The sequence below is a fragment of the Thunnus maccoyii genome, chromosome 1 (genome assembly GCF_910596095.1).
Source record: "Thunnus maccoyii chromosome 1, fThuMac1.1, whole genome shotgun sequence".
NCBI lineage: Eukaryota > Metazoa > Chordata > Actinopteri > Scombriformes > Scombridae > Thunnus > Thunnus maccoyii.
Window position 1 is genome coordinate 36758428 of NC_056533.1, and position 20856 is coordinate 36779283.

Below are 20856 nucleotides of genomic sequence, written 5' to 3' on the forward strand. Positions count from 1 at the left end.
CTGTATATTTTAATAACTATCAGGTATGACGAGCTGGAACCTGCAAATGTTTGACGTTTATGCTGATTTATGTTCTTTCTGTGGACTTATCATTGCAGCTGTATATCAAAGTCATCTTTTCCAATCCTTCAGTGTGTTTTTGTGCAGGTCAAGAGGAACTTTTCTCTTCAGCCTGAGCTAAATAAATATGTTTTGTACTGACACATTGTGCATATTTCCTTTTTTAGTGCCTGTTTTGTCTCATTTTATCGTGAAAGTGAGTGACAGGAGACTCCCTGACCGTGTTGACAATTACACTGATAAGCTTGCAGGCAACACTAAGTTACAGTTGTTTAGATACAGTGTGATTATAGGCGGTTAGCAGCCAGCTAGCGAACTCATCCGTCTCAACCGGCCCATGCTACCGCTAACACTGTGCTTTCGTTTCTAGCTGAGGTTATTAGCAAAGAGCTAGCAGATAACATTAGACAGCTAGTACCATGACACAGCTGGCTTGAAAGCAGACTGTGCTGCTGCTGCTGCTAACCTGCTTGCTGTGTCAGGTTTAGAGAGGCAGCTTTCCTTAGATGACCGAGGTGATAATCACCAACAGCTAACCGTTAATTACAAATCACTGACTGCATAACAGGAGACTGACAGACAATTAACTTAAGACATTAAGGCGAGTAACGGTAACGTTAGCCTTTCTAGCTCTTTAAGCAAACCGGGACGTTAATGCTGAATGTTATAATGTTGACAGTTTGTTTTGCAATCAGCCAGAGAGGCAAATAACGCTACTTGTTTACGTTAGCTAACGTAAGCTAACTTTCCTCACGTCACTAGCTAGCGATGCAAAAAGACCTAAACATGGAGGTAACACCCTTATGTGCAGGTATGACAGGGGGCGAATACACAAGATATGCAGTCGTACACGTAAGTATACCTGTGCAGAAAGCCCAGCACCGTATACCGTGAGCTATTTTAGCCAGTATTATGTTGGCTTATCTGCTGTCTCATAGCGGCAAGCTGGTTAGCTTCCTGGCTACACTTTACTAACGTTAGCTGGAATAAAAAGCTCGCTTACCAGAAACTGTCAAAGGCCTCCTCCTCTCTGCGCCGAGCTTACACAAGAGCCTAACTGTGCCTCATTGCACAAACACGAACAGTTCAGTCAATATCCGTACGCTTTGATAACGTTACTGTGAAAGCAGACAGAGCCATGCGTGGATGTCCATGCCTCCGCCCGCCTCTCCCGTACCGTCCGCTGCAGCGAGTCCGAGCAGCAGGCTGCTCCGCTCAGTCCCAACCCCTCAGCGAGCCCCGGCCCCGTGCTGTGACGTCGGAACCTGTCTGTCTATCTGCCTGTCTGTCTATCACCCTGTCTCTCTCTCTTTCTCTCTCTCTGTCTCTGTCTCCTTGTCTGTCTTCCTGCCTATCTGTCTCCCTGCTTGTCTTCCTGTCTCCCTGTCTGTAAAATTGAAAGAAGTACATAACAAAATTATGCATAATATTCAGCATATCCCACCAACAAAAAGAGCCAACAAAACATCTGTTTTATGAATGTCAGTACACATCAGGATTACTTATAAGATTACTTGGACACTCAAACCAAACATTCAGTTAATCTGGAAGCCAAGGATGTAATACTATAGTAGAGGGCTGACCAATATATTGAAAACATATCGATATTGTGATATGAGACTAGATATCGTCTTAGATTTTGGATATCGTAATATCATGATAAGGCATAAATGTTGTCTTTTCCTGGTTTGAAAGGCTGCATTACGGTAAAGTGATGTAATTCTCTGAACTTACCATACATACTATAATGTCATACTTAGTCATTATATCCACATTACTCATGATTATTTATCATAAATCTCCTTGTGTGAATATTTTGTGAAAGCATTGATAATCATACCTACAACACTGTCACAATATCAATATCGAGGTCAAAAATATCATAATATTTGATTTTGTCCACATCGACCAGCACGACTATGAAAACAAAAAACAGGAAGTTCAACACACTGTCGATTTATTAATTTTACTGGGAAAATTTCACATCCATAAATCCAATTACTGGAGGTCTCGACCATCATTTGAACTTTTCATGATTGAATTTAGAAAGTATTTTGAGTCTATCCAACTTATAAACACAAAGAAATGTGCACATACACTCAGTATGCTCCAATCATTTTTTAAAGATTTTATTGCCTACCTTTTTTATTGAGTTATTTTTTAAATTAATTTTATTATCATTACTTTAAACCCTATGTCCTGTTAACATGATGAATGTATCCACCGATAGAAATTGAAGTCATGCCTGTTATCTTTATTTCATTATGATGCCTCAGTGTTTTTTCTGTTGTCTTAATGTCACATGCTGTAAGTGACGGTTTCTATAAATAAAGAGATGGAAGAAAAAAAGTCTCCCTTTCTGTCTGTCTGTCTCTCTCTCTCTGTCTTTTTTTAAATTTTATTTTTCAAGAAATAACAAGACATGACAGGACAAACTGTAGCCTATCATTCATCGGAGGAGGATAGTAAACGTATTTACACAGCAAAAACCACGAGGCAAGGTAGGCAACTACCTGGGGCTGCGATATAAAAGGGCCCCAAACAGCTATAGATTAATTATGATGTTTAGACATAAAAAAATATTGAATTATGTTACCATTCTAGCTCATTTTACCCTGAAATAACCCTGAATTAAGGCCTCCAAAGCATTCGCAGATTCAGATTTTATGATGCACTATTATTGATTAAACTATCCAGCATTATATAAAACAGTTAGCATTAAAAGCTTCAATCTGAACAGACGTTAAGTAAATTAAAGTCTTGTGCTGATAAAACCTCTATTTCACTTCTAAGTAAAAATTTAAATGCAGGACTTTTGCTTGTTTTTGTTTTCTTGGCTTCAGTTAATGCTATTAAGATGAAAGTTTGGAGTTTGGTTGTGCGTCTGTCTGCGTCTCCGTCTCTCTGCCTGTATCTGCCTGCCTGTCTGTCTGTCTGTCTGTCTGCGTCAGCCTGATTACTTCGCTGCCTGTCTATCTGCCTGCATATACTGTCCCTCTCTCTGTACGCTGTGTGTTCATAGCAGAAAGTCAACAGTGGCTCACCCTCACTGTCATTCACGCCCACAAAGACAAAGACGTCCAAAACACATACTGCGATTTTGCACGGTCAGTGGTTTCAGCAATACGTGACCAACACTGCCATCACTGGTAACTGTTATAACACATATAGTGACGCTTTCATTATTGTCATAGTGTTGCAAGATCAATTAAAATGTGACTAAAGACACATTTTTATGGGTCCAAGTTGTCAAAAAATGTTCAGCGGTGAAGAATTAATCAGCATTACCTGATCTATCCACAGTGGTGTTGTCATGGTAACAGAAATAACAGAGATTTTTTCCCAAGCTTATACATGAACTGTAGAACCACATACTTTAACCAAAATACACCAATTGTCCAATAATCCCGCATGGATTATATCAAAGTAAGGCTGCAACTAAAGATTATTTTCATCACCAGATTAATCTGTAGATTATTTCCTTTGTTAATCAATGAACTGTTTATGGTGTGAATCACAACTTCCTTGTTTTAACCGACCATCAGTCCAAAGCAATTAAAATATGATAAAAAAAAAAGACACATTTTTATGGGTTGAAGTTTTAAAAAAAAAAAAAGATGTTTGTTGTCAGCAGGGATGGAAGAACTACTCAGATCTGTTACTTCAATAAAAGTAGCAACACCACAATGAAAAAATACTCATTACTTTAAATAATCTTACCAGTAAAAGTATATAAGTATTCTGTATTTAAAGGATGGATTCACAATGTTTCAAGTGTGTCTTAAAACAACAGTCAGGAGCCCAAACATTAAAACATGTTTTTTCTTGCTGTAATAATTCCTCCTGTTCATACTGAGCATTAGAAGATCCCTTTATATTATACTGTGTTTACTAATTGTTGGATTTATTTTATTATTATTATCATTATTATTTATAAGGTTTGGTTAATTAATAGAAACACACACAGTGGTGATGTCATGTCATGTGGTGTCTAAAGAGGGTTTTGTGGTTATCTTGTTCTTGCAGACTCACAGAAGCCCAGCCTACTCTGCACTTTATCTCAGAAGCAGATGCTATTTTCAGCTTTTTTTTGTTTGTTTGTTTGTTTTTAACTATGTTTAGCCTGCAGTTTTTGTTTTTAATAGAAAACTGACAGTAGAGAGCTGACAGGAAAGGAAGAAAGAAAGAAAGAGAGAGTTGAGGAATGAAATGAAACAAAGGATCCCAGCTGGACTCGAACGTGAGACGCTGCAGTTACATAGTTCAGAAAACCTCACGGCCAGCAGACATGTTCCAGAATGTATTTAAACTTCATCACCAGTATAATCACTGGTTTCAGTTTCAGTGTGAGTGAACTCAGGCAGTCACTCTGAAGACATAAACATCCTCACTTTATCAAACACAAACCGGTTTGGATGAGCAGAGGTGGAGATTATTATGGAGCAGTTGCTTAAACACCAGTTTGTTAATGATTGCAGTGTTACTGGTGCTTACAGGCAACAGTTTACTGCATTATGTAAAGTATTACCCAAAAGAGGAAACAGTCCCTGTCAGCAGTATTAGAACTTTTCTATTGCTCATGGTTTTTTTTGTTGTTTTTTTTTTACTTCCTGTGGTTTTTGTTCTTGTGTTACTCAGTTTTTCAGTTGACGCACATTTTGTTTTTGTTGTTGATCTTTCAGTTTGCAGTGTTTGTCATTTATCTTGATTATAAAGCCGTCGCTCTTTATTTATTTTTGTTCTTTCTTCATGTAACATTACTTTCCATTAGTTTAGCTGTGATGATTTTTAATTATCTGTTAATGCATTAATTTTTTATACAAATGCATCAAACATTTGGTAAATAAAGTCAAAAATAATGATGACAAATAAGGATAAACATCCATCAAAGCTCAAGGTGACCCTAAATGATAAAAAAAACCCAAATATTTATAAGATATTTTATTCACAATAATATGAAACAGTCTGATTTCAAATGATAAAAATGCCAATTAGTAAACAACCACTCGATCAATTGGCTTTATAATTTCAACAACTTGAAGAGACAGTTTGCGGGTTGCAATAAGCCAGCAGAGTCATTTCTGTGTCTGTTTCAGTTCTGTTGGTGTGGACGGAGACCACAGGGAGGAAGTTCCCAACCACTAAGCACAAGTCTCAGCGACACCCTAATGTCACTAGTTGTCTAATCACCATATTTTTTATATCTGTGGGAGGATGAACCACAGATGATTCCTTGGACTCTCACTTGAAAACAACAAACAATATTTTACACCACTTGACCTCAGTCTCGTTTATTCCTTCATCTCCATTTGTATGTCATTTCCAATAGAAATGCAGTATATATCGTGTGGAAATGTCAACATTTTAACACATTTTGAGTCTGATATGCATTCAGGATGTGGAGAGGCGGTGAAACTGTCACCTCACAGTCATATCTCATTGTTAATATCACAACTCAAGTTAACTTTCATGTCACTTTCCACTTTCATAACTGTAATGACGAACCTTGCACGTAAGCTGCTTCCTTTAGCATTCAGCAGTGTTCATTTAGTTATTTATGTTTTTATTGGCACCATGTACAGTGTTAAAGTTAAATGTTAACATTTATAGCTAATTTTGATCTGCAGTCCCTTATAATTAAAACATATAACAGCACAATAACAAACATACACAGGACACATTATACAAGCTACATACAACAGCTCATGTATTCATGAATCTGTTTTTGGCCTGTAAGGGGTAAAAAAAAAAAAAAGGTCAAACAAAAAGCTGACAGACACATAACCTTCACATATTATCACATTATATCAATTGTTATGGCTAATATGTGTGACAGTAAGCAAACAGTTGCTTACTGTCACACACACAGCACAAAAACAACATTATCATCCGCTTTTAGTCTCCTGTCACCTGACAAATATAAGGGACTGTACAGTTATTGTGTAATTTTTCTTTACTTTGCCCTTGACTGAGAAAAAAACAATTCACCTTTCCCCCTAATGTTTCAACATAATATAACAGCAATGAGTTGGTACAACAAGATTAAAAATGGGTGTCAAATATTCACCAGCAGGCCTCTGATGAAGCAGATTATTACAGTTTATTTATAGTTTATTACAGTTGGCAGTGGAACCGCTCTAATCAGGTTTTTACTACTGGGACAAGCAGAAGTTAATCCTCCTCTGGTTAGGCAATATCTTATTTAAATATGAGCTTTGTACACTGATCACCTTTTTGTTGGCACAAAAGCAATGAAACGCCGCCGTGTCATTCACAGATAGTTAAATGTTCTCATAACGGTGTGAAACAGTTTAACAGTCAGCACATGTTCAGTTCAGTAAAACGCCTTTAACTGTGCTACTTGGAGTCGTTCCAGGTAGTAAACGGGCTTGATGTTTTATCTATGTAGGTTAAGTGTATTGGATTCATGCTCATATTTGAAGAGTGCATCAATTTTTGTAACTTGATTACATGTTTTTGTGGTGCTAAAATCGCTCTGAAACTGCAGGTGGTGGTTAAATATAGTGAGTGGGAAGTGTAGTGAGGAGTGCAAAATACTTCAAAAGCATAAAAAGATTAAAAAAAATATACAGTTAGTTATAATAAGTGCTGCTCAGATCCAGTCTCCCCCCCTTCAAAATGAGCGACCCATAAATAAATATGTGCTCTCAGAATAGTAGTAAGTGTCTACATATGGTGTTGTAGCTCTGCGGGTGTTGATTTCAGGAGGTCTCGGTCGTGTCCCAGCTGGTCATAGTCTCTGATCCGTTCCAGCGTTTCCCTGCAGGCAGCCGCTCTCATCTCTGCCGTCATGACTAACGCCCCCACGGCTGACACACTTGTTAGCTCCATGATTCAGCAGCTGGCCCAGAGTGTCTGCGAGTCGCTTTTTAAGAGCTTTTTAAGAGGCATTTCAAATGAATCATGAGACCATTTTCACCACACACACAAAAAAAAAGAAAGAAAAAGAAAATGAAAACACTGTTTCATGTAGCTTTTTCTGCACAGACTGTTCAGAAAACTACTGAAACTGCTCAGTTTGTTTACGGCGCTGAAGACATTTAAAAATATGTGTTTTTATTCTTGCTGCTTCAGTTGGATGCAAACTAATGTATGTGCAAAGTCTGACACTGAAAGGCTGTTTTCATAATCATCTGCTGAAAGTGGAAAGTTTCTCTGCGCTCCGTGAAAATCTAATTTTGTGCCTTTTGGGTATTTGAGCATGATATGTGACATCACGACTAGCTTGGAAGCCAAATGGTCCAGTATGCAGCTTACACAAGTGTGATGTGGAAACTCGAAACCTCCAGTGCACAAACACTGAGAATGAACTTTACAGTGAAGTTTCAACAACAAGGCAACTCAAAGTGCTTTACAGAGAGCATAAAAGGCATCGAGACAGAATATAAAAGCAACACAAGACAACGTAAAGAGACATTTAAATACAGTTAAGTGTTTAAGAAGGAGACATCTGGTGACCAGCAGTTCAACTGTTTTTCTTTTTTAACCTTTACTTGTTCAGGGGAATTTTCACTATGAGTAATTCTTTTATTTTTCTGGAACGTCTTGATCACATTCACACAGTTATACAATCATAACTGGAAGCTGCCCAGTACAACCACAGTCTGATCTGCTGCCACTGGAGCAGCTAAACTGGAGCGGTTGGGGTTAAGGAGGGTCTTGCTCAAGGTGGTAACGAGGGAGGGGCGATCACTGCTTTCACTTTCCCACCCGGATTTATCCTGCCGGTCTGGAGGATTGAACCAGCAACCCTCCAGTCAAAAGCTTGCTTCTCTAACCTTCAGACCACCACTGACCTTTGAAATTAATGATATTTGCATATTTATAGATTCTGGATTTTTTCATGAGGGAGACACACATTATTGTTCCCAACAGAGTATTTTTTATATCTCTTAATATATATCTGGTAGGTATCTTTAAATCTATTAAATAGTTTAAAAACCCCCTCTAGACATGTTTTTTTTTTAGGTTTTTAAAAATACTAATAATTTGTGTCAGATATGTTGATATGATATGTTAAAAAAGTTCAATTACAAAAAATGACATCTACTTCTTCTTCCTCACTGAAAAAAGACACCAGATGTTTCCTCCTTCACGGTAAAGTCCATCTCAGTGGAGGCTTCAAGTCTCCACATCACACTTGTGTAAGTTACATACTGGACCATGATTGGCTACAAGCTATGTGATGTCACAAATTATGCTCTTAAGTAAAGGCCTTAAACTGAGATTTAAGGTGCACAAAGAGAACAACATCCAACTGAAGGAGCAAGAAGGAAAACTCATTTTTTGAGTGGAGGAAGACTTTAAGGAGTTTGGATATAGTAGCAGTATAAGTAAAGATATTTTATAGCTTTTCATGAGCTGTGAGCACATTAAATGCCTAAAATGATACCAGTTTTGATTTTACACCGACAGCCTTCTAGGAAAAATAGCCTTGACTCAGTGATGTGAATTGTATATTGTCAACAAGTCAACAAGTGAAGAATTTCTGTAAACAAACTCATACATTGATTCAGTGGATTCAAATGAACACGGTGCTGATTTTCTGTACGTGCTGATGCACACATATACTGTACACAGTATTCATGAGACTTCTCAGATAGCATTAATGTTATGGGAACTACAGTCTAGCACAAGTTTACAGAGCAAACAGTATTGTGCAAGCGTGCTTGTGTAAACGTCAGCTGAGGCTGTCGGTATGAATCAATCTGAACTTGACTCACGAGTCTTTAATGTCTGAATGAATACTCTCATTAGAAAAATAAAATCAAAATGTGCAACGACTATTGCAACAAGTCTGTGAGCACTTTTGATAGGACTCTAACAGTAAGCATTAAAAGGGAACTCAATTGATTTTATACATTAGATTCTGTTTCCAGGTCTCGGGGATCACTGCTGTATGTGTGTAAAAGGTCGTATAAAGTCTTTCGTGTCTCCAGAGGGAGCTGTGTGAAATGTGATAAATTGCCTCAAGTGCTCAAAGGCTGAAGGCTACAAGTTTGAAAAGTAAAAGAAAATCTGGGGATGTGGAGTTAAAAAGAAGTGAGGTTACCAGACCTCTGTAGCTCCTCATCTCCGCTGGAGGCTAGCAGCTCCAGGCTACATTAGCAAGAGGGGTCTGTGTGCTACACGACCACCCCTGACCTTTGACCCCTAAACCCTAACCCTAACACCATCTCACCACTCATGCCTAAACCTAACCAAGTGGGTGTGTCCTGTAGCATGGATGTATAATAAGAGCTGGATAGGGCGCCACCGCTCAGCCTTGCAGCCAATTTTTCCCAGTGGCCACTCGCGGTATTGCAGCGAAAAATCCCCCTGTGGCCCAAAAAGGATTTTCCCCGAAGACCGCCATTGTAAAAGAGACGCCTGTAAAACTGTTGACAGGACCCCTCGAACTGCACACAACATCAAATGTGACTCTTTCTGTTATGAACTTTTGATCCATGGAGGTTTTATGTTTGTAAAACTTTCCTCAAGCCGAGAAAAGCGATTTAAAAATCCATGACGTCATCACAATGTAAAGTCTATGGGCTGAGCGGGAGCTCGTAGGCCGTACAACACGGAAGCAAACCTGGAAGCTAGACACTTTTTTGGCGTATGCGCCAGCCGAGCAGTTCCTATAGGACTGAATGGGCGCCATGTTTAGTCCGGTATCCAGCTCTTATAACACATCCATGTCCTGTAGATCCTGCAAGACATTAGCCGCTACTAGCATAACACACTCGAATCTCCACACGTCTATATCACCAACACAAATGTTCATACTGACCTATATTCAGTTATTATAGACAAAATGCACAGGAAAAAGTCGTCATTGTCTCAAACACACAGCACAAAGGACATTATTGACTAAAAAATATACTTCAGTTCTTTAGCTGAGAGTTGCGCTGTATGTAAAGACAGATCATTTGCAAAAAATAGAATCATTCTTCTCTGATGTGCAACTGTATTTTTAACAAATATTTGTATGTATCAATCATCCTTTAGAGCCTGATACGGTCCTATGTATTGCAGCCTCTTGTAAAGGACCTGTACAAGTCACCGTTGTGATTCTGAATGGTTTGTGCATCGCTGATCATTTATCTTTGCTGTCCAGGTTCTGTGAAGTCCAGGTTGATCCCGGACAGCAGCTCTCCTCCACAGGAGCGGTTCAGCAGCTCTTTCAGGGCTTCATTCACGTCGTTGTTGAAGACAGTGGAGAAGTTACAGTTGGGGTAACCTCCACCACCTCCAACCATGGGAGATGAACCCATGACCTCCTGCACCCATTTCAGCTCGTTGCTAAGCTCCTGGCGCAGCGCGTCCAGGTGGTTCTGTCTCTCCTGGTAACGGTTGCCGATGGCGCTGAGGCTGGAGCTGAAGGCCTGCATGTCGTCCTGCAGGCTCCTCTTCATGGCCTCCACTTTGCGGAACTCGTAGCGGATTTGTGAGATGTCATGACGCACTTCTTCGCTCTCCTCTTTATACCAGGCCTCCTTTTCATTGTATATAGAAACCATGGCGTCGATATCTTCCTGCAGATAGTCATGGGCTGCTGCCAGGCTGGCGAACGAGCTCTCCATCTGGTCAATGTCCTCCACCACCTGGGCGAAGCGTTCAAAGTTTACATAGGTGTTGTTGGGGGGCATGCTCGAGTGGGATTTGATAGTGTACTCCCTCAGGCGCTTCGTCTTCAGCTGGCGCCGCTCCTGTTTCTTCGGCTCTTGGGCTTTATTTTCCTCCTTGTGCTCGTTGGACTTTAGGGTTTAAAGAAGGGAAAGTTAGGAACTGTCAAACATTTAAAACATATGATAATAATACAATAATACAATAGACAAAACAAAAATAAAATAAAATGTAATAAAGTTTTCACTGTACCTTAATCCATGGGTGATTAAGAGCATCTTGAATTGTTAATCTTTTCCTGTAATGGAAAGAAAAACACCCAAATCATGTTGCGAAACTTTCATAATCACTCATGCATTATGTGATTTTGGTGAGCAGAACAAATTTAAAAAACACAGAGATTACATTTCTTGTACTAACTAGCACAAGTGTGCCCTGAGGACAATGTAATTCAATAAGTTACACTTAAGCTCTTACTTCGTATCCTTCTCCAGCAACTGGCTGATGAATTTCTTGGCCAGCTCACTCGTATGGCAGAAGAACTCTTCATCAAACTCATAATTTATGGCCAAAATGTTCCTCAGGGTGTCTTGTTTGGTTTCCCCCAGGAAAGGTGAAGCACCACTCAGCCTGGAACAAAAAACATTAGAGGAAGTGCTGTTTATCATCCTGTTTGAGGGGAAAGTGTATGATATACATTAAGTGGAATTATGTTCATGTTTTTGTTGTGGTTCACTTGCAGGATGTAGGTGATGACCCCGATGCTCCACATGTCCGCTTCTAATCCCAGCGGCTCGTAGTTGACGATCTCCGGTGCTTGAAAGGAAAACAAACGGCAGGAAAAAAAAAGATCATAATTGAAGTAGCAGAAACATTAATAAACTTGAGAAAAAGGAATAAATAACAGATGAACTCGTCTTACCTACGAACTCTGGTGTTCCGAAGATGTTTTTGAACTCGACACCAGCTTCGATCTTGTGAGCGAGACCGAAATCGATCAGTTTGATTCTTGGCAACGGCACATTCTTGTCCAGTAACATTATGTTCTCAGGCTGCAGAAAATACAAAAAAAACAGACATGACATTTACTCTACAGTTACAACATTCATGTTACATAGCAAAAATACAAAGAGGACTTCATACTGTATACATTCAAAAAGTGCAAAACTTTCAGTGGGTCCATTATTTTTGCCACTGCACAGACAGAGAGTAGCTATTAGTCTCAGAGTCACTGTGCACCTCATTATTTCTATATCAAACACAGCTAATTGCTCCACCTAGTGGAACAAATCTCACTCATGTATTTTATTGTGTTTGTGTGCTTTCTGTATAAGAAACATTTTGTTCTACAGTGCTCTTCTCCTCCGGCTGCACCTGTCAGAACACGAGAAGAAGAAGAAGAACTCTGTCTAAACTGATACATCCTACTTAAAATGAGGGAAGACTGATCTGATACATTTACTGAATAAAGGCAACAAGACAACAACACAGAATGTCAAAGCCTGAAAAGCTGTTGGTTTAATCCACGGTTTAGTATGTCGAATCCTTTTGATATTATAAGATTTAGTTACAAAAAAAAGAAGCTATACCTTGGAAACATCAGCTGAGAAAACAATCTCCAAGTCCATTTATTAGCTGTTGTGGAGCTTTCAGTCATATCACACAATCTTCACAAGCAGATGAAGTTGTCAAAGAATTGTAGATGTTCAGTGACTGACTGTGTATCTACTATGGGATATTTTAAATGTGTGTCAATATTCTGTATTTGTTTTATGTCATTTCAGTGTGATACAGAAACAGAAAAATCAATCAGAAATCAAGTAAATGTATTTTGTTTTTACAACACAGGCCTGGACAGTCAAGTCAAGTCAATTTTATTTGTATAACCCAATATCACAAATCACTAATTCGCCTCTGGAGGCTTTACAGGCTGCACAGCAACACAACATCTTCTGTCCTCAGACCCTCGATTAGATAAGGAAAAATTCCTCCCAAAAAAACATATACTGGTAAAACAATGGAGGAAACCAGTATGCTGATTGGGTGTTAAAGATGTGGTTATGTTCACTATCTGTCAAACACATCTTATCAATGTAACATGTGTATCTTCTACAGGATTCAGAGGGAAATTGTTTGCTTTCCTTGTTGCATTTTCTTTGTTTGTTTTGCTGTTGCTGTGTTGCATTCATGTTCAGATGGCAGAGTACATGTAAATTTCACAGTGTAATCTACAACACTTTAATTAAGGGCTTAATTTAAGGGCTGCTCATCCATGTCGGCTTTAAAGCTGAGGTTCATATAAGATCATGATCGAAAGCTCCAGAACAGTAAATGGATCTTGTGGTGAGCTTGTTTTGTCAACTGCTGTTTCCGAGGTAAAGGATGAACTTTGACCCTCAGCCGACATGGACGAGATGTTTGTCAAAATGCTCAGAAAAATGGAAATTTGAACAACATAGGCAACCTCCAGCTGCTGAAGAAGACAGTGCAATATGATCAAAAGCTCCAGAACAGCTTTATAAAAGGATCTTGCGGTGAGATTTTTTTGTGACTAAGCTTCTGTTAAATTTTTTTTATCTTCTGTTACGGTGAACTAAAAGAAATGAAAAACAAGAAAAATATTGTGTGAAACAAATTTGAACTTGAAGTCACATGACATGTTTTGCTGTTTTTTTTTTTTTAAACAGTAAAGCAACAGAAACTGTCACATGTTTGACAGCTGTTTGTTATTTACTGATGTGACCTAAGGATAAGGATCATTATTTACAGCATGTGGTCTCTGCTGATTACATGTCATTCAAACATTTAAACAGCTGGAAGACGTGCAGTCACACACAATCTGCTGAATCATTCTGAACAATAAACTCTGAACTTTAACAAAATGTCACAGTTAAATTTAATGAGTTCATGAGATCTTTGTGCTCTTCAATGTGACTCCGCCATGCTTTAGAGATGTCTCCTACACAGAGCTGCAATGATTAGTTGATTGACAGAGCTATTTTCTAGGGGTGTGCCCGAATACAAATACGTTATTCGGCAAAACACAAATAGTGGGTTTTTTTTATGAATATTTGTTTAATACAATATTTTAAACATTATTTGTTTTCGGGGTGAAAAATAAATCATGTCAAATACCAGCACGCAGGTCGGTTACATCGCTATCTCAGTCTCTCTCCTCTGCTCCGCTGTTACGTCTATCAGCAGGTCTTAACGAGGGGAGTCACATCCACCTGCTACATGACGCACATTTCCTAATTTGGACATCACTCCTGGAGTTGAGGATGTTCCCCAGAGATAAAGCTGAGCTACTGACACATGCTTCATCTAAAATTAAAAGCGCGATAAAAACAAAAACAGAATTTTTAAGCCTCTTTCCACTTTTATTCAAATACAAATACAAATACTGGGCCCTCTGCACATCCCTACTACTTTCATAATCGATTAATCATTTTGAGTCATTTTTTAAAGAAAAATGCACAAATTCTTATTCCAGCTTCTCATATTTTCTGCTTTCTTTTGTCCTCTGACAGTAAACTGAATATCTTTAGGTTGTGGACTGTTGGTCGGGACAAAACCAGTAATTTTAGGTTGCATGTTGGACATTTTATAGACCAAACTAACCAATTAATCAAGAAAATAATCAACAGATAAATTAATCAATAATGATAGTTAATTGTTGCAGCCCTTCTCCTACATGCAGTTAATACAGATTGAGTGCGGCATGCTTGTCTGGACAAACCTTGAGATCAAAGTGGGCTATTTTTCTGGAGTGAAGGTAGTTCACCCCCTCCAGGATTTGCTTGATGAACTGAGTGGCTTCTTCCTCGCTCAGAGACTCCTTCTGGGCCAGGAAGTCAAACAGCTCACCTCCAGAGACCCTGCAATACAGACTGTTATCATCCAGCTGCCTTTATTATTATCTGCATAAAAAAATCAGTTGGTTCCATAAATGAGGTGAAAGATGGTCACACCGACTCACAGATGATATTTTGATATACTACAATATTAAAAACACAGGTTTATGGTCCTTTTATTGTGTGTGTTGGCTCAAAGTGACACTGTAGGGAATTTTGTACTATAAAAGCTAAAGATATGCTCTTAATGTGACTAAACTCAGACTGCTGAAGCTTCATATAAACTGCAGATAAACTTTAGAATTAATTCATAGCTGCAGGAACATTTACTAATGTACAGTATTTGTCAGCAATTCTAACTTCTCCTATGAAAATATTTTTTTTATATTATTACAACTTTTACTGTATTGTCATTCATTATCTGTTTATACAGCAGACTCCACTTATGGCTGCCCACAAGAGGACAAATACATTATTCATGCTTTTATTACCTCTCGGCTAGACTATTGTAATTCTCTGTATGTGGGTGTAGAATGGTCGACTGCAGTTAGTATAAAATTCAGCCGCTTCTCTTCTAACTGGAAAAAGCGTGATCATGTAACACCACCAGTATCGGCCTCACTCCGCCGGCTTCCTGTTCATCCCAGGATTGATTTTGAGATTTTTATTGCTGGCTTTTAAGGTTTTTAATGGGCTGGTTGCTGCCTTATCTAGCAGTACTGTGCATCATCATACTCCAGTTAGAGCACTGAGGTCGACCAATCAGATGCTCTTGGATGTTCAGAGATTCAGTGACAAAAATAGAGATGAACAAGCCTCTGCAGTGGCTGCTCCTAATCTCTGGAACAGCTTATCTATTCATATAAGAACTGCTCAGAGACCCTAGAAAGTCACTGCTGGAGACCCTCCTCTTCTCGTCGGCATTCAGTTTGAGTTGAGCTTGACTTCATCTTCTATTGTGCCACAATTCTTTTATTATAATTATGTTTATTGTTTTCTTTCATTCCTATTTGTTATTTAGTTTTATATTGATTTATTTTGGTAATTTAAGCCTGTTCAGCACTTTGGTCAACTGTGGTTGTTTTAAATATACTATATTTTGGCTTGACTTGACATTATAGTGTTATTAAAGGTTTATTACGGTGGCCCTGAAGTGCAAAACACAACGACAAATAGGAAAACACAACAAAAAATGACAAAACACAACAACAAATAACAAGACACGACAACAAAAGAGAAAGCACGACAACAAATCAAATAATAAATAATAAACAAATAATGTTGTGTTTTCTGCTTTTGCGGGTGTGTTTTGTTATTTGTTGTTGTGTTTTGTTATTTGCGGTTGTGTTTTGTTATTTGTTGTTGTGATCTGCGCTTCAGGGCCACCGTAGTTTATATACTGCTTATAAATGTCAAACTGGGGACTTTAAATAAAGTGTTACCAATAACAACACACACATTATTTAGTCTTTCAGAACTGACAGTGTGAATCAGTGTGTGTCGTGTTGGACAGATTATTCCCGCTCACAGCTCCAGGATGAGCACCACGTCAGTGCGGTTCTCGTAGACGTCATGCAGTGTGACGATGTTGGGGTGCTGAATCTGCTGCAGGATGTCCACCTCCCGCTCGATGTCCTCCCGCCGCACTCCTCGGGAGCTGGCCATGCTCTGCCGCTTCTTGATGAACTTGGCAGCGAATTCCAGTCCCGTACTTTTCTCTCTGCATTGCTTTACGATGGCAAACTGCCCACTGAAACACAAAATACGGAATCACAGAGGTGCAAAGAAAAATCTCTGAGTGACGCTTGAAGTGATAGGGGAATAATAGGATTAGGGTTAGGGTTGGGTTAGGGCCAGGGGTTAGGTTTAGGGTTAGGGTTAGGGTTAGGGCCAGGGTTAGGGTTAGGGTTGGGTTAGGGTTAGGGCCAGGGTTAGGGTCAGGGGTTACGGCCAGGGTTAGGGTCAGGGTCAGGGTTAGGGTTAGGGTCAGGGTCAGGGTTAGGGTCAGGGTCAGGGTTAGGGTTAGGGCTAGGGCTAGGGTTAGGGTCAGGGTCAGGGTTAGGGTTAGGGCTAGGGCTAGGGTTAGGGCCAGGGTTAGGGTTAGGGCCAGGGTTAGGGTCAGGGGTTAGGGCCAGGGTTAGGGTCAGGGTTAGGGTTAGGGCCAAGGTTAGGGTTAGGGTTAGGGCCAGGGTTAGGGTCAGAGTCAGGGTTAGGGTTAGGGCCAAGGTTAGGGTTAGGGTTAGGGCCAGGGTGAGGGTCAGGGTCAGGGTTAGGGTTAGGGCCAAGGTTAGGGTTAGGGTTAGAATTAGAGGTTAGGGTTAGGGTTAGGGTTAGGGTTAGGGCCAGGGTTAGGGTCAGGGTCAGGGTTAGGGTTAGGGTTAGGGTTAGGGCCAGGGTTAGGGTCAGGGTTAGGGTTAGGGTTAGGGTTAGGGTTAGGGCCAGGGTTAGGGTCAGGGTCAGGGTTAGGGTTAGGGTTAGGGTTGTATAGGTTGTACAGTACATTTTTTATTAAAATACAAGACATGTGCAGAACCAAACCAACAATTAACTGATCTACTTACAAGTATTGTGTGTGTAACCAAAAGCCTGATATATCTTATTTCTCTGTGCTGTAGACCTCTGTTGTTGTCCAAAAACCATTAAAAACACATCAATCAGCTAGGGGTGTGCCCGAATACAAATACATTATTTGGCAAAGCACAAATAGTGGGTTTCATATGAATATTTGTTTCATACAAATATTTTAAAAATTATTTGTTGGGGGTGCTCCCCAGAGATAAAGCTGAGCTACTGACACATTCAAAGTGCTCTCAAGGGACTCTCCATAACCTGTTGTTCCCCTTCTCCTTTCCACAAAGTTAGGTTGTAAAAAATAGGCAATAAATGAGAAGTGCAAAGCAATAATCGCCTTTGTGACAGTGTGCGGTCTCTGTGTTATGGGTGCATAAATAGGTAGAGGTCTGTCTGCAGTGAGGCGATGAGTAAAGTTTTAGCTCAGTAGTCAGCGCAGTCGTCTATGATCTGGGAGACTCCAGTTCAAGACCTGATGTGGGGACCTCCTTCGTAAGGTAGTTTATTCATGAACACTTATTGTAACACTTTAATTTTCTAAAATTAAGTGTCATAAAAACAAAAACAGTATTTTTTAAGCCCCTTTCTACTTTTATTCGAATACAAATACAGATACAAATAATTTTGCTGCCTAAACAAATATAGATACAAATACTGGGATCTCTGCACATCCCTATAATGAGCCAAACCTTCGCTCCAAAGACTACATTTATGGTAGTTTGTCTAGAAGCGGCTCCAAAGACTAATAACAGTGATCACATTTTCAATCTCAGGAGAGTATTTCCTTGCTAGCTTGTTGTGCTATCCAAACCTTTTGACTTTGTCCTGAAGTTCTTTGAGAAATTTACAATGTAGTAGTTAGTTAGTAGTAGTTTAATGAAAATAACCGTCAGTTGCAGGAAAATGGGACGATGATGCAATTACATCGAGTTATTTTGTTATTTGATAAGTTGTCCCGCTCACTGAATGTTGTTCACTCCACAACAACAACTGGTCTGCAGTGCTGCAGTTGGCTTGTGATCCTAGTTTGTCACTCAAATTTTCCCACCACCTCAGTCTATTTATAGTAGCACACACATTCTGCAGCAAACGGCACATGGCACTTCGTCACCGCAGACACTCGCTCGCACTTGCATGTTAAAACACAACAGAGGCAAAGACTCGCATGTAAATTTTCTGGGTTTCACGCTGTATTCAAAATTCAAAGTTTATATGACTCTACAGCTGCATCTATTTTTGTTTCCCGGTTCACATGAAAGGTTTGTAAGCGAACACTCTTCTACTTCCTCATCTGCAGCCGGTCTGAGAGCAGATACAGCTGCTGCTAAAGATAGACGACTCCTTTAAAAAGCAGCATGACATGCAGAACAGTTGTCTCCACCTGACAGCACACTGCAACAAAACTAGGCCTAAAATACATGCTAACGTATTTTTTCTTTATCTTTTATCTATTAGGAATATTTCTATAAACTATGATTTACTTCAACATTTTAAATTACTACTTGAAATTGTGCATACATGCCAGATATCTCCAGTCAAGGAAGCAGCTTTTGCACACAGTGTGACTCCTGTTATAGCAGTGAAAGAGGCTTAAAAACACATTTCACAGGTGCTGAACGTAGTTAATGATTCAGTGTAATTTCCATAATGTTACAGCACAGCAATAACTGCTTCGTGCAGATACCTGCATGTTGATTAATGCAAATTTCTGTTCTATAAATTGTTTTAATGAATAACATTTCAACACCAACATTGATATAAAGGTTCAGTTTTTCTTTAATGTGTGAATAAATTAATGTGGTAACAACACATGCCAATATAGATGATTAATGTTGCTGCAAATTTATCAATATTACTGATGTTTGTGCCTGAAGTACAATACTGAAATAGTTATCTGAGAGTTATCTGGAGTAATACCACTAGAGCTGCAACGATTGGTTGATTAATTGATTAATTGATTGACAGAAAATTAATCAGCAACTATTTTGACAACTGATTTATTGTTTTGAGTTATTTTTATAGGGAAAAAATACAAAAATTCTCTAATTTAAGCTCCTTTAATGTGAATATTTTCTGGTTTCTTTAGTCCTCAGTGACAGTAAACTGAATATCTTTGGGTTGTGGACAAAACAAAACATTTTAAGTCGCTTCTTTGGTTTTGGGAAACAGTGATCAACATCTTTCACATTAGTTGCAGCTGTAAATAACACTATGAGGCTGTTTCTATGTTTACACAAGTATTTTGAAGTGATTCGTTCATGCTGTACGTCCTTTAACAAAAAATGTTAAGAAAAACATCAGCTCACTTATAAGACAGATACCATTAATTTTATTTTTTATTCAAATTAAAGAAGAAAAAGGAAAAAAAAAACATAAGAGAAATTTTCCAACATTTGAATCCTTCATGTTAGTGAAAAACAAAATAAACATAAAATCGTCATGTCCTGTTATTTATTAAATTAGCATAAAACTGACAGGCAAGTGCATTCACACAATCTGTTATTTAGATTCTGATTTACAGTAAAGCCCCCAACATAATTCATTAAATTATGTGTAAAACACATGCAAATAATGTGTGCTTTGATACACATAAATTCACCATCCAGAAGTAAATGAGACACTGCATGTATGTGTGTGTGTGTGTGTGTGTATGTGTGTGTGTGTGTGTGTGTACTGTACCTTCCCAACTCTTCACCAATTTCATAGAAATCTTCAACTTTCTGTTGCTTGAATAAATCCATGGCTGCTGTCACAGTTAGGCTGATAATTCTGCTTCAGTTAACCTGGAACAGCAGACCGCAGTTATTTAATCATCTGGAAACAATTCTACAACTTATTAATAACATAATTTCAACATGGCAGTGCTAATAAAAGATAGTCTGTTATAAATTCAAAGTGTCACTGCAGTTTCTTTGGATCTGTTGCCAACCAGACAGCTTAGTTTACTGTAAACTCTGTCTGGAGTGACAAATGTTATTGTAAATGTCACCAGTAGATACATTAGTGAATAGAAAATGTCTTACCATGTTAAAAATACTTGGTGAACAGCATGTCCTCCTCCTGCCCTGCTGCGCTGCGTCCTCAGTGTGGTATACAGGCCAGGAGGGCTCTGCCATGTCCCGACACATTCCTGATCTATCATGGGGAGGGCGTCATGCTGAACCCCATTCAGAAAACTGCTAATTTAATGTGGCATTACAACAACTGCATGAAATCTAAAAACACTTAACTATATGTGTAATGTAGCATCAAGCAGTTAATTTGAATAATCAACATTGATCCCTGTGACTTTACATGATACAAAGTGGAAATCTTATTTAAAAATATGAATCTGGTGTATTGATTACATGCAGAATTACACTCTCAAATTGTGGCAACTTAGAAAATACCTTCAACTATGTTAAAAGAGTTATTCTGTACCTTTGCCAATAACTGAGGAAATGTTTATTTTGCGATGTTATGAACGGAGTTTGTTGACACCACACTAACTAGAGGACCCATGTTGCCTTCTGGCTCGACCATCTGTTCAGCAGCCGCGCTGAAACCGACACCTGTTGAGGCTCTTGAGAGAGCTCCCAAAAGTTTGAAAATCACTGAATCAATTATTTAATCATTAATTTATCCTTATGATTTTTAAAATAAATCCAATTTTTTTTTTTTTTTTTAAATTTTACTCCCTGAAAAACAGTGTAACCTCATAGTGAACCAGAAAATCAAAATCAAAATTCTGATCAGTGTGTAA

The 20856-nt window shown here is 38.8% G+C and overlaps 2 protein-coding genes across 9 annotated transcripts in view; both read right to left on the reverse strand.

Moving 5' to 3' along the window:
- Positions 1–1325, reverse strand: part of herc1 (HECT and RLD domain containing E3 ubiquitin protein ligase family member 1) — a 70607-nt gene extending 69282 nt beyond the window's left edge. For 5 of the 7 annotated variants that reach the window (XM_042410331.1, XM_042410344.1, XM_042410301.1 and 2 more), the window contains exon 1: positions 1064–1325. The gene's annotated coding sequence lies outside the window, so the exon portion shown is untranslated. The remainder of the gene's footprint in view (positions 1–1063) is intronic. The other 2 variants (XM_042410320.1, XM_042410340.1) reach the window with 1 other exon arrangement.
- An 8368-nt stretch (positions 1326–9693) lies between these two features.
- Positions 9694–20262, reverse strand: dapk2a (death-associated protein kinase 2a). Of its 2 annotated transcripts, none has more exons than XM_042410355.1 (9): positions 20138–20262; positions 19794–19897; positions 16072–16293; positions 14429–14567; positions 11612–11741; positions 11430–11505; positions 11167–11319; positions 10942–10987; positions 9694–10820 (listed from the first exon to the last, which is right to left on the reverse strand). In XM_042410355.1, exons 2-9 carry the CDS (start codon positions 19853–19855, stop codon positions 10164–10166), a joined length of 1485 nt encoding a protein of 494 aa, XP_042266289.1. In that variant the 5' UTR covers positions 19856–19897; positions 20138–20262; the 3' UTR covers positions 9694–10163. The 2 variants fall into 2 exon arrangements, with proteins under 2 accessions (XP_042266289.1, XP_042266296.1); XM_042410362.1 differs by having other exon boundaries at positions 19794–19928; positions 20138–20147.
- Positions 20263–20856: the final 594 nt, after the last annotated feature.